Below are 14,653 nucleotides of genomic sequence, written 5' to 3' on the forward strand. Positions count from 1 at the left end.
ATGATGAGCTTGGGCCACGTGATTTGCCTGCAGTGTTTTGCTGTTCTGCACAGGGGCTGTGGAGAAGAACAATGAGCAAATTCATGAGTCAACATTATATTTATCCTTCCATTGTGAGGAATACTGCCTCTACTTGTGTGAGGCATAATCATTTGTTAGCTTAAGTAAGACATTTCCCTGCCCACTGATAAGGAAACAAAAAGGCATTTACTGTGCTAGTCTCTAGAATGTGAAATGTAAGCTATGGTCTTTTCTATTTGTTTGTCTTTAGCTTTCATTTATGATCACAGGCTTAAGGGTTGAAGGGGGCCTTGGAGGACCGCCAGCTTCACCACCCCCTTCTGTGCAGGAAGTCCCTTCCTAACATCCTGGCTGGTGGTTCAGACACTTTCTCTCTGCATCCCCACTGTGAGTTGCTGCTACCTCTGTCGCAACACTTACTTCATTTTGCTTTAAATTACAGTTATTTGAGGACTTCTCTTAAGTCTCAGCTGTGAGCCCCTGAGGACAGAAATCCTGTCTCATTCCTCTTTGATGTCCCACAGCCCCCAGCACAGAGCCTGGCCCACTCTCCATAAACATTTGAATGAGTGACAAAGTGTTAACAGCCTCCAGTGGTAGCCACAATTCGACATCTCTAATAGCTAGAAAGTTCTTCCTGAAAGTGAGCAGGAACATGTCTCCCCGTTCCTGTGGGGAGAGAACATAAAACAGGCATTGATGAGAAAGGGCCAGGCATTCACGCGGCACACACGAGAGAGCCTGGGGACTGGCCATGCCCTGCTCTTTATTGCTGTTCTTGCTTCCCATCTGGCCAGAGGATGTGGAGGTCTGTCCCAGGACAGGAAAACCCAGCAAAACTAGATAGGTCTGGATAAATGTATGAGGGTGGGGAGGGTTTGCAGAACTTGAACCTAGTTTGGAAGGAGAGCTTTATTAGACTCTGTCAATGTCCCACTCATACCCCTCAGTCTGCCCCAAGGGACATCTGGTTCCCATATACAATTACAGCTTCCCACGTTTCTCTGCCCATGGTCACTCTCTGGCCTGGGGAGTGTGCTAGGCTTGTGTATAGGCCAGGCTGGAAATGCCAGGGAGTAACTCCAGGAGGAACTTCAACCATGACTGATGGTACTTGGTGCATTAATACTCCAGATCCCTCATCTCCCCTTGCGATGTTTGGAAGTATGTTCTATACAGTCTCTAAAAGTTTTCAGGAAGGAGGACCCCCCAGGTGCTCACAACAGTAACCCATTAATGAACACATACTGTCTTCATTTGCCTCCCTTCCCTCTGACTTGCCCACTCCCTCATTGTGCTTCCTGAAATCATACCTGTATAAACAATCTGCCCCAAATCCAGGAAATTTGGGGGAAATCCAGATGTTAGTCCCTTAGAAGACAGAACTATTAAACTGAGTGTATGCCCATCTTCCCCATTTCTTTCCTTCTAATTCAGAGTTGGTCTTTCTTGTCAGTTCTATAAATAGAATTTAATTTTAAGAAGAATCTATGTCCTAACTCAGAAAACAGGACCGATAACGATTCCTAAATCTTTGAAGGATAGTTATTTCAAATAATAATAGTTAATAATATTCTAGTTCTATTAAGGAAGCATGCTATATCAGAAAGGTCTCAGGCCAGTCTAAAGGAAGAAATTGCGCATAGACATCAGGATGGATTTGTGCTTAAGTGCTTCACTTAACCCTTTAAACCTTCACAGAGACCTTTTAAATGAAGAGCCACTTTATAAACCTGTCTCAGATTTGGGACAGAATGCTTGAGGTCAGGGACAATGAAGATGAGTGGGGACCATGAAGGAAGAGGGAAAAGAAAATAAAGAACCTTCATTAAACTTACCCACTATTAATGAACTACCGCTGAGCTAATAGAGCCAAGAGAAAATGCCGTTGCTAAAGAATATGTATTATCATATGAGAAGATTTGTAACAAAGAACAAAGGTGTGCAAGCAACCTGCCACCCTAGTCCTTCTTCAGACAGACATTGTGTGAGTCAGAAAAGCTCCTTGCAGGTGCCACAATATTGCTTGATTGTTTTGACACCTCAGACAATTAATAGGAGACAGCAGTTAAAAATAACCATGCTCACTACTGTCTTTGTTTCTGTGGGTTTTCTATTGTCTTGTTTCTTCCTGGAGAGTTTTCTGCCGGCTTAGTAAGGAATGACACACATGGTCATGAATTTTTAATTGGCAATCAAAGACGAGAATGGATGTAAACAAAACACAGGGTGAGCGGAGTCAGCAGGGCCAGGAGAACCTCACAGATGCCTTTTTGAGGTCAGGTGGGGAAATGTTCCTAAATCATATAGGGATAAGAAAGGGCTCCACGGGTCTTATTTTTAGTGTGGATATTGTGGCTTCATATGCTATCTTTCCTGGAGGAGGGCATGACAACCTACTCCGGTATTCTTGCCTGGAGAATCCCCATGGACAGAAGAGCCTGGCAGGGTACAGTCCATGGGGTTGCAAAGAGTCAGACACAACTGAGCAACTAAGCACAGCACATGCTATCTTTATTTATTCACCTGCTTCCTTGGTGGGGGTAGGAACAGGGGACAGTAAAGTATTCACTTGGTGGTAGGAAGATGTGTGGTTATCCTGTGACCTGTGTACTTTGCTCTCTGAGCATTGCTGCCCTACTGTGGTAATGTCCTGGGTACAGCCATCTCCTGAGTTGAGAGAGGTGCCTTTTCCTCCTCTTGCTTTTGCCTTGGTCTGAGCCATTGCTTCTAGCGAGAAACTCTTGGAAGTACCATGTTGTCCCCATGCATGACCTCATAAGGTGATTGTGAGGATTATTAAGGTCGTCCATGTAAAGTGACTGTATTCATGGGTATTAATGTGCCATGTGCCGCTTTAAGTCCCTTCAGTCGTGTCCAACACTTTGCAACCCTATGGACTGTAGCCTGCCAGGCTCCTCTGTCCATGGGATTCTCTAGGCAAGAATACTGGAGTAGGTAGCCATTCCCTTCTCAGAGGATCTTCCCAACCCAGGGATCAAAGCTGGGTCTCCTGCATTACAGGCAGATTCTTTAGTGTCTGAACCACAGAAACTGTGTTGGTCCCCAGAATGGAAAAGCTCAGTTTCTGTATCTGCCAGCTGCTGAAATTTTAATATGTAAACAAAGGCCTCCTTTGGGCCTAAAATGGGTATGCTAATATGGCTGATAGAGCCTCTCTCAAGCTTTTCAGTTTGGGTGGCCTCCTTCACTATGTCCTTCCCCACCCCAGAGTGCTCTGTGGGTGCCCTTTCAGCCTGCCCCACTAAGCACCACTCTCCCTTGCTTCCCAGAATGCCTATGTCAACATCAACCGCATCATGTCTGTGGCTTCCCGCCTCTCAGAGGCTGGCCACTATGCTTCACAGCAAATCAAGCAGATCTCCACGCAGCTAGACCAGGAGTGGAAGAGTTTCGCAGCTGCCCTGGATGAACGCAGCACCATCCTCGCCATGTCTGCTGTGTTCCATCAGAAGGCTGAGCAGGTGAGGCCAGGGGGAACTGCTGCAGCTGCTGGTGGTGGGGAGGGGCAGAGACAGGGCAGGCTGGGAGAGACATACACTGAGGTGAGGAGAGCCCCTCCTCTCTTTTTGAAACACTGAAGACCTTGTTGGGTAGTTGTGACAAAACCCATGTTCTACCATGGTCGTGGCCCCTGTGTACACAGAGAGACATTGATAACTCTTAATGGCTTTGCTTACATTCAAACAGGAAGGAACCCAGACCCTGTTTACATTCTGCTTACTAGTTTATTGGTGTGTGTGTGTTGACTGCTTAGTTTGCATTCCATGAACATAGACCAAGGAGTGAAACTAAACTGATCATTGAGTTTTATCAGGGAAAAACTAATTTTACATGAAGCATTTGCTGTGGATAATAATAATACAGTGGACAGAAATAATTATTATTTGTTGCCATTTACTTACTGGCATTGGCCAGTGACATTATTAACCCATTTTATGGAGAGGAGCAGGGAAGCTCAGAGAGATTAAGTGACCTGCCTAAGATCCAGTGTAGGAGCTGACTCTAACCAGCTTAGGAAGAGCCAACGGCTAAATTTTCACAAATTTAAAAAATGAACTGGTTGTTAAGCATAGCCATTACTTCAAACTGTATAAGTTTAAATATATCATATTAAAAACAAAGGTAATTAGTACTCAAAATTCATCATTTTCAGTTATTTCAATAGGTCTTGTTATTTTCTATGTCCTTGAGATAATTTCTAATATTTATGTCTGTGGTGGAAAAAGTGTACAATTGTGTGCTGCTGACCACCTCCTCCCAGCTCCACAGCTGGTGATGTCACACTGGTAGCCTGAAACAGACCAAGACAGATGTTTTACACCATGCAAATCATCAAGTGTTACAAACCGGTGCTTGATTTGTTGTTTTATTGATTGTATAGAATCTTTAAAAGAAAATGAGAGAAAAAATATTTTAAAATTTAGATTTAGTATAAAAATGTGCCCTGTGTAGAGCTGTTACACTGTGAATAGAACACAAAATTAAGGAAATATTCTTCTGATATTCAAAAATATAATTTCATTCAGGCAAAAAAGCCACTTAAAATCACTGATGAATGAGTAACATTCTGACATAAGTCTCCAGGTGTTTTTCACTTTTGTCTTATACCTTAACGAAAGTTAAAATACCAACCAGCTTTGTGTCGTAACTATAAAAGTTTTTCATTTACAAATAGAAGCATCTGTGAGAATTAATTTGTTACATGGAATTTATCACAAGCATTCTATATGCTTCTAAATTTACAGTTTCTTTGTAAATTATGTATGTGCTACACATCTTTTATAAGCAGTAAAATTTATAACATACCATGTGTGTGCACACACAAATATATGCTGGTTCTTAAAAGTTTATTAATACACCATTGTGAAAATCAATCCATAGGTGTCTGGGATCAAGTGTGTCTAACATTAAAGCTATGGTCTTATCTAAATTTCTTTCTTTGTATGACATTTGGTTAGCTCATAGGTAATGTAGAGTCAGACACAAGGTCATTCCTTAAATCTCTTCCTCTGTTACCCACCTAACATGGAAGTCAGCATGGAATAATTGAAAGAGTCTGGGTTTTGATGCCAGACATATGTAGGTTCTGATCATTAACTCTTAGGCAAGTCACCTCAAAATTCTGAGCTTGTTTGCTCATCTCTAATGTGGGGATGATCATAAATCTCACAGCACTGTTATAAGAATTAGAAATGGAACATTAGGTGCTTAGTGTGTTTCTTAAATGGTAAACATTACTACTGTGGGTATATGTTCAACATACTAGCCTGGTATATTTGTATTTCCTCCACCCTGTGTCTGATTCTATCTGAGCCTTTCCCAGAAACTGAAATTCTGTGTTATAAGTTAAGAGCAGCCCTACACATTGAGAGGAATCTAACCTTTTATTATTATTTTTTATGATAATGGTGGTAGTAGCAAATATTCACAACTAATCTCCTATTCTCTCTTCAACCCTATTACTTCAAATGTTGTTCAAGATTTCTCCAGATTGGCAATGGAGATTCAATGCCTCCCTCTCTGCCTCTCTTTCTCTCCTTGAGATGACCATTGTGTGCGGTCTGATATAGGATTCTGGTTAGAGTATTACCAAGAAATCCCAAAGGCCTTGAAGCGGTCCCACCCCCATGATTGACATATAACCGTCAAGTTACTTTCGGGTTCCTTGGTAAAATGGTTGTTGATGGAGCAAAGCAGCTTCTGAGGTATTAGAAAACACGTGCAGACTGATACTGGGTCATACCCAGCACTCTTCCAGAATTGTTAGGAGGTGGCTTAATGCAATATAAACATACAGAATGAAAAATCAACCGCCACAGCCAACTGGCTAAGGACTGAAAGCTGACATAATACCAAGAGGAGGACTCAAGCAGTTGTAGAAGCACATACCCAAATTGAGAGTAACTGGAGGAATCAACTTTTATTTGCTGTTTCCTGACTTGGATTACTTTGGATGAGAAGAAATTTTATTTGTATCAATTTTTTTAATGCAGTTTCTCAAGATTGCCAGTCCTTCAGGGAAACTCATAAACCATGTTTATTTTTAGCTGGAAAACATACACACACACAGGCACACACCAAACAATGGATTCAAGGCTATTTTTTCAATGCATTTATTTAGGCAGCTCTTTATTGTCCTCAGATGGGCTATTCTAGGCAATGAGATAAAAAGGTATTTAGGCAATTAATTTAAATGGAGCTGTGCACTCAGGCAAGAAGAATCACAGACAGAACCATTCCAGACTACTGGGTGAAGAATTATCTGCATTTTAGAGGTGTATTTTCCACCCAATAAATCTGAGTGATTTCAGTTAGCTCACCCTTTGTGCATGGAGACCCATAGTCTTCCACAGTTGTTAATTTTAATTTTTAAATAATTTGATTTCTGTCAAGATCTATATCTATATATCACATCACAGGAGTCACTCTAGACACAGTGCAGTCTGTCCTTAATCTCCCCTCCCCCTGCCAGCCCCTTGGGGTTCTGACCCAACAGCAGGAATCTTATTGAGTGTTAATCTCCATCCCCTGTAGGAATGGTCTTTCCAAGTTCCCTGGGGTGCCGGATGGGCCTTTATGAGGCATTCTTTGCTCATCTTCACAGCTAGATATCCACATTGTAAAGCACGTATGTGTAAATATCCCATTTTGTTATATGTTGCCTCTCATGTGTGAGCATGCACAGGATAAGCATCTCTCATGTACACATATAATTTAGTGAGCTGTTTTCACACGTGTATTTTATAGTGGATATAGCCCACTGAACATGAAGACAACTCCATCCCCAGCAGTTTCATAGTAGTCATCTTTCTTTGTGTAAACTACACTTTCTAAATAGGTATTTGGGTCTGACTTTGTTTCCTGAGGTTGGTGTTTATAGAATTAAAGAAAAAACTCCACCTTCTGCAGTGGTCTCTGAAAGCTTCCAGAGGTCCTGATGCTTCTTAAAGGTATCTGTCCGTGCCTGTCACTGCCCGCCCCCAGTGCTCCCACACTGACCTAGCTGGCATCTCCTTCCAGTTCTTGTCGGGAGTGGATGCCTGGTGCAAGATGTGCAGTGAAGGTGGCCTGCCCTCTGAGATGCAGGACCTGGAGCTGGCGATCCACCACCACCAGTCTTTGTATGAGCAGGTGACCCAGGCCTACACAGAGGTGAGAACCAAGCAGGACACCCAAGGGTCCTGGCTATGTATGGGCGTGGGTGGCAAGAGCGCCAGCCTGTGAGCTGTGAAATAGCTTGGGTTGGACTAAGAAGAAAAGAGGCCATTTTTCTCCTTTCGGAGACATCTTTAAGATCTTTGATCTGTGAATGATGGTCTCTGCCCAGGAAGCAGAAAAATGCAGCCATCAGCAGGTACCACATTGGTGTACATGTGTGTGCGCACACACACACACACACATGTCCCTACCTCACCCTGTGTGTGAAGACTGGACTGTCAGAGGAAAGACTGTAAGAAAGCAAGGCTGTGCTCCTCTGGAGCTTTCTGGATGGTGAACAGGCATGTACACACTAGCCTTGTCACCACTTTTATGAAGCAGCTCATCAAAAAAAGTACTAATTTCCTCACCGGCAGGTCCAGAGGACAACTCACCATGGGGTGGAGATAAGTGTTTGTAGGAGTGAGAAGCTGCTGCGGAAGTGAAAGTCCAACTAAACAGCTCTTCTGCTAGAAAATCAAAGACTGGGAACATGGTAAAAGTTAAGGGGGAAACACTTCGTTTTAAAGTAAAAGAAAATAAGTATATAGGTGCATGTGTGTGAATACACCCAGCCCAATAAGTTTGTCAAGTGATGTGAACTCTGAGGGAGTGGCTGAGGGATGTGAAGAGATGGGCTGATCAGGAAAGCTGGATGAGAAGAGGGAAGAGTCTTCACATCTGGCCCATGGATTTTCTTGGGGGAAAGGTCAGCTAAGGCACTGTTTCTCAAAGTGTGTCCTGGGACCAGCTGCCTCAGACTCACCTGAGGTGCTTGTTAAAGGTGTAGATTCCTGGGTTCCATCCCAGGCTGAATCTGACTCAAGTAGTAGAACCTGGAACCTCCATTTCAATAAATATCAACCCAAGTAAGTTTGGTGCTTGTTGAAGTCAAAGAACTAACTAATTTCAACTGAGTGAAAATAAGAGTTTTTGCCACAGTCAAAATGGAAATTTGAATCCTGGTTCCTTCTCTTACCCGTGTGACCTCAAACAAGTTACTTAACCACCCAAAGCCTCATTTTATTCCTCTGTGAAATGAAAGTAATAACAAATGCCTGTAGTTTTAAGAGTTGTAAAGGTAATTTGTGTAATCCACTTGGCCCAGTGCCTGACAGTAATAAGTACTGAAAAGGTAACAGGTTTCATCATTTAAGAGGCAGAGAGAGGAGAACTAGTGAGCCAAATTTGATCTCACCAGTTCCAATGCTCACAGCCGAAGGCTTTCTCTCAGGACAGAACTGTGCCTCTGCCCATGTGTCAAGAATCTCTAAATTTACTCGTTATAAAATATAAAAATAGAGCATATAAATGAGAGTAATATTATACTCACACACTCATGGAGTGTGATTATAATATATAGAGAGACACACAGCATTTCTCTCAATTAATTCTCGGGCCCTAGCACTGTGGGATGGAGATGCTCCCTTCAAGCCCACTTTAGAGGGCAGTGGAATGCCCCTGCGTCCTGCACATGTGGGCTGAGGCCGAGGACTGGGACTTGGATTGACTTGAGTTTCAGGACTTGGCCCTCCAACTGGAACCACCCAGCCCTGGACAGAGCACAGTGCCCAAAGGCAGCATTGCTCAGAATTCCCTGAAGAGAGGTCTCCCGGGTATGGCCACGGAATGTGTATCTTACTCATGTCTCTTATTGATGAGGTACTTCCCCTCTCCCTCTCCTGGCAATACATCGTAGGAGGCAGCACGGTAGAATGGGGTGGATAGAGTTGGTCATCAAAATTGGTCATTTTCCTCCAGCCAGGCTCTCTCTCCTGTCTCAGCTGTGTTCTCCACCTTAATCATGTGTTCTCCTTTCTTAATCATGCCACAGTCCCCCATGCACTTTTGTGGCTCCATCAACAGGGGAGTAATGCAGGCTCTGTACTTCTGAACCCCCAGCCAAGCTATTATCAAGATGTGCAGGTAGGGGAGGGGAAGCTGCAAGCCCAGCAAATGGCTCCCTATTCATCATCATAAGGCCAGAAGTGGAAGCACTCCTCCTCTGCCACGTTTTTGGAAGGAAAAGACTGACTTAACTCTACATTAACTTTGACTTCATTGTTAACCAGATTAATTTGGGGTCTTAAAATTCCTATCAGTTCCCTAGTCATCACTGTTTTAAATTAGAAAGACACATGCTCCTTGGATACTCTGCCAAGCACTGGAGAGCCACAAGTGTCAATCAGATGACACCACTTTCTAGAAATATTGCCAGGAATCTGGTGAGGATTGACAGGGAATGTCACCCCCACTGGTTTTAGCACTGAGGGTGAGTTTTGGGGAACCCAGGAGCATGGATATTGTGTCTACAATCTAAGGGTCCCTCCCTTATTCTGCATGTTCTGAAAAGACAGGGATGTTACCACTTTCAGAATAAAAAAAAGGGGGGGGTGAATAAAAGGAGAGTGAAAGAAGGATAAATATAAAAGAAAGAAAATGACAAGGAAATAAAGAAGGCAAGATAGAGAAATGATGATGATGATAAAGATAGAATTTGGTAGCCAGTACTACGCACTGGGTTCTGTTCTAACTAAGTACTCTGCTTGTGTTAATTCATTTAATCCTTACCACAACTCTTTGAGGTATGTGCCATTACTATCCCTGCCTCACACACAAGGAAGCTGAGGCCCAAAGAGGTTAAGTAACTTGCCTCTAGTCGCACACCTAGAAGTTCAGAGCTAGGCAGAGGAAGGTGAGGAAGGAAGAGGCAGAGGGGTTTATGGTGACAACGTTTGTTCAGGTTTTTTTTCCCAAAGTGGAGCTCTGTTGCCTAACCTAGTTAGAGAGTCAGCTAAGATATTTACCAAGTACCGAGTGTCAGGCACTGTTCTAGGCATGGAGAGAGATAAACAAGGCAGAGTACTTGCCCTGAAAAAGCTGAAATTCGGAGAGAGACACTGATTCAGGGTCTTGAAGACCATGGCTGCAGCACCAGCACCTCCCCAGGCTGCAGGCCGAACACTGGGTCAGCTCTGGTGGCACACTCCTCGGTTGTCATGAATCTGGGTAGGAATCTCAGTTCCAACCAGGGGCCCCGGCAGCTTGCCTTGCCTCTCTGTGCCTCACCCTGCCTCCCCCTTCTCCTTTGACTTGACTTTTCTTGTCTTACAGGTCAGCCAGGACGGCAAAGCACTGCTGGATGTGCTGCAGCGGCCCCTGAGTCCCGGGAACTCCGAGTCCCTCACAGCCACAGCCAACTACTCCAAGGCGGTGCACCAGGTGCTGGATGTGGTGCACGAAGTGCTGCACCACCAGCGGCGGCTCGAGAGCATCTGGCAGCACCGCAAGGTGCGGCTCCACCAGCGCCTGCAGCTCTGCGTCTTCCAGCAGGACGTCCAGCAGGTAACACACTGCCCCCCCTTCCGGCATCTGTCACAGACCAGGCAGGCATGCCTGAGTCCCTCACCGAGGTGATCAGGCCTGAGGATGCCTGATTTATGGATGGAAGAGGGCAATCCAGCCCCCAGCAGCCCCCACCCTCTCCTATACCATCCAGACTTGTTCACTGATGCTTCTCACTTAAGCAGCTTTACAGACCTGGCCTGGGGTTGGGAAGGGAGGCTCAATCTGAGAAAGAGCAATTCTTTGCAATCATGACTTTGTTTTCTTTGGGGAAAGCTTGACCGTCCCCCAGGCATGAGCTTTCTGGACAGCTCTGGGTCTGGGGTGGTGGGTATCTGAGCACTGTCAGGGCTGGACCCCCAGCCAGCTCTCTTCTCAACCAGGGATGCAGGTGGCCTGCTGGAGCTGGGGGGTGGTGGGATACAGAGTCTTAGGGGATTCTTTGGCAAGCTTGATTCGGAAATCAGATTTAAAAGATGGGCTGTTGATAATTGTATGTTCTGTAATTAGAGGTTACTTCTGGCTTAATCTGTTTCTTGCATTATTATAATAGTCATAGCTTTTATTCTTTACCACAAAGAGTAAAGAAATGGTTATTTTCTAACTATAAAAGGATAGCCTTGCCACAAATACCCTTTTGGATGAAATGACCCATTCTTTTCTCCTCATACTTCCTTTGTCTGTCTCTTTGGGGACCCCTAGGAGCTTTTCTCTGAGGACTAATAGCTGGAGCAGGGGGTGGTTGGGAACTAGAGATGAGAGTTAAGATTTAGTATCATTTCCCTGCTGGTTCACTGCAAGAGGCAGGGGTGGGAGCACTCATGTTCTCAAACTTTTTCTGTGGCCACCTCATAATTTCAGGATTATATACATAAAATAGTGTTTCACTCTCCTTCCACACCTCCTGTGATATTGACCAAGTGTAGTCAAAAAGTATATCGAAACATAAATGGAAAATGGAAAGCTAACTGGATGTATCTTTGGAATGTTGGTTCCCCTTACAGCTGTCGTTAGGGAGACCTTACACTGGGTACCCTGAGAAGGAGATAGGTTTGGAGGGAGAGCAGGGCATCCTATCAGGGGCTGTGACACCCTCTGTGTGTTGGGTTACCGCCATGCAGTCAGTCCCAGGAGTAGACAGGCCTCCAGAAGTGTCCCATATTCTTGGGCTGCCCTAACTTCTTTGTAGCCCCCGCCCCCCAGCTAGGGCAGTGAGGAGACTTCAGAGGTGACATGTTAGTCTCAGGAGAGATGGGAACTGCTGATGTGCTGGCCCAGGCTCTGAAACCCTTGTGGTGTTTGCTGGGAATGGAGAAGCAAATGCTTTAGTTGTCTGTTCCTGCTGTCTGGAATTGTTCAGATCAGTGTATCATCATCTCTGAGCACAGGAGACCGCAGGGTTGGTCTGTGAATGAGACAGAGTGAGGTGCCAGCCTCCAGAGGCACACAGAGGGGACGTTACTGTTTTGGTGAACTTTGAGTGACTTTGGAGATTTCTGTACCATGGATTATGCAGCTTCCTTGGTGTGCTCATTGCCTTCCTGCTGTTTTCATGGCTGTTGGATGGTGTAGGGTTGATGCTGGAGAGGGGCAGAGGGCTGTGAGGGGGGTGGGGAAAGACATCCCCGTTAGGAGGGCGGCATCTAGACACAGACTCTCTGGAAATCGCGGTTATCAGACTTTTCCATGGCCATCCTGACATCTACACTACAGCTGAGGGAAAGCATAACAAAGCTACACTGGTGACTGTTCTTAGAAACGAGAGCATTTCAGGAATGCAGACCCTATCAGTTCACCTCTATCAGTGAATCACATTGTTGGCACTCAACAAAACAATAAGATTATGAGGTAGAAGTAAAGGGGTTTGGATTTTCCATGAGGACTGAATCCCCCAGGGTGGTTCATTCCATTGTTCTTTTCTGGACATGTGAATGTGACTTCTGAAGACATGATATCATTCAGCCATTGGCCCACTCACTCTCACTCACCAAATATCTGACTCTGGGACACATATGCAAAGACGAATGTGATAAACAAGGGCTACTAATTTGTGATGGGTCTCAGATGCTTCCTGACACCCAGCAACCATCAGCATCTGATCAGTGTCTGAGCTGGTGCTTCAGAGGTCACTGGACATGATGAACTCAGTGGTTCCAGTGACAAACTCGAATTTTGGTCTCCAAACTCCAAGCCATGCAGGAGCCTGTCCTAGTTTTTACAATGAGATTGGGACAAGTAGTTTCCTTTCTCTGTGCTCCCACAATTATACGCTGCTGCTAAGTCGCTTCAGTCATGTCTGACTCTGTGCCGCCCACCAGGCTTCTCCATCCCTGGGATTCTCCAGGCAAGAACACTGGAGTGGGTTGCCATTTCCTTCTCCAGTGCATGAAAGTGAAAAGTGAAAGTGAAGCCGCTCAGTCGTGTCCAACTCTTAGCGACCTCATGGACTGCAGCCTACCAGGCTCCTCCGTCCATGGGATTTTCCAGGCAAGAGTACTGGAGTGGGGTGCCATTGCCTTCTCCGACACAATTATATAATTATATTTAATTATATATATATATATATACACACACACACACACACATATACACACACACATATACACATACTTCCCAGGTGGCACTAGTGGTAAAGAACCCACCTGCAACTCCAGGAAAAACAAAAAGACTTGAGTTTGATCCCTGGGTCAGGAAGATCCCTGGAGGAGGGGGCATGGCAACCCACTCCAGTATTCTTGCCTGGAGAATACCATGGACAGAGGAACCTGGTGGGCTACATTCCATAGGGTCGCAGAGTGTCAGACATGACTGAAGCAACTTGACATGCATGCATGCATCCACATACATAAAAAATAATTTAACACAAGCTATTGAAATTTTATATATTTATCATTTTTTTTTATTTTGCATTTTTCTAACTCTTGTGTTCCAGTATCTCCTTGAGAGCAGAAGGCATGACTGCTGCTTCTCTGTGCCCCTTATACCTCTTAGCTGTCTGGCATAAAGCTGGAGTTCTTTCTATATTTGCTGACTTGAGCTGAAATGACCCCTGGAGGACCCCAGTTTCTGCCTCTATGACTTGAGTACCAGCTAACCCTCCCTTCCAGCCCCTTTAGTAGTTGCCAGGGAGTAGCGGGGGTCTGCGTGCAGGAATCGTGGAAGGCTGCAGGGTCCCAGGTATTTACTTACAGCCCCAGGCAGGGGACTCAGGCACATAACATTAGCGCTACAAAGCATCTTGGTGCCCATCAGCTATTCAGCAAGTGTGGGCCTGGGCAGGGAGCCCAGCACTGCGCTAGGTTCTGGTAAGATGCCTGCTTAGATAGAAAGGCAACAAAAGATGCACACTTGAAAGTAGAAAGTTCCATGCTACCTGAGCATGCCAGGCAGGTGCATAGCAATCATGTATTAATGGGACAGGCCGAGGCACAAGAAGTCAGAGTTGGTATCCTGAAAGAGGAGACAATTGATTAACCATATAGTCTGGATCCAAGATTCCTGAGCACATTTGGGGTTGAGAGATGTTTACTCTACAGCCTAAGTGGGAAGCTTGTGAATGAGCATCAGTGGCTGGGGCAATATAGCGTTGTGGATAAAAAGCATGGGCTCTGGAGCCAGAGAGCCTGAGTTTAAACCCTGCCCTGACAAGTCTTGGCCATGGGACCTTGGGCAAGTGACTTCACTCCTGGTGCTTCAAGTTCCTCACCCCTAAAATAGGAAACATCACATACCTGTCTTTTTGGACTGAATGAGGTGCAAGCACAGTGCCTGCCTAGCATGTAGTAGATCCTCCAGCAGTATGGCCTGGGTTTAGTCACATCTTCTTTGAGTAGTACTCGGGTGTGCCCTGATGCTTGTGCTGTTGGGAACCCCCAGCTTGATTCCTTTGTTTCTACAATAGCAACTGCTTCGTGGATCTGTTGAGTTTCATTTCATTCAGTGATAAAAATCTCAGAACTTCTAGGGACTGGAAGAGCACCCAGTCTCACCTACTATAGGTCAAGGAAATTGAGTCATAACCATACAGCTAGTTAATGGTAGTTCCAGGACCAGAAACTAAGTCTTC

The 14,653-nt window shown here is 45.0% G+C and overlaps 1 protein-coding gene across 16 annotated transcripts in view; it reads left to right on the forward strand.

The window, feature by feature from the left end:
* The window catches only part of KALRN (kalirin RhoGEF kinase), a 705,836-nt gene that overhangs the window by 306,255 nt on the left and 384,928 nt on the right, over window positions 1-14,653 (forward strand). For all 16 annotated transcript variants that reach the window (XM_055568424.1, XM_055568425.1, XM_055568444.1 and 13 more), the window contains 3 exons: window positions 3,315-3,506; window positions 7,066-7,197; window positions 10,357-10,587. In XM_055568424.1, coding sequence (XP_055424399.1) covers window positions 3,315-3,506; window positions 7,066-7,197; window positions 10,357-10,587 — 555 coding nt within the window. The remainder of the gene's footprint in view (window positions 1-3,314; window positions 3,507-7,065; window positions 7,198-10,356; window positions 10,588-14,653) is intronic.

The sequence above is a fragment of the Bubalus kerabau genome, chromosome 2 (assembly GCF_029407905.1).
Source record: "Bubalus kerabau isolate K-KA32 ecotype Philippines breed swamp buffalo chromosome 2, PCC_UOA_SB_1v2, whole genome shotgun sequence".
Classification (NCBI taxonomy): Eukaryota; Metazoa; Chordata; class Mammalia; order Artiodactyla; family Bovidae; genus Bubalus; species Bubalus kerabau.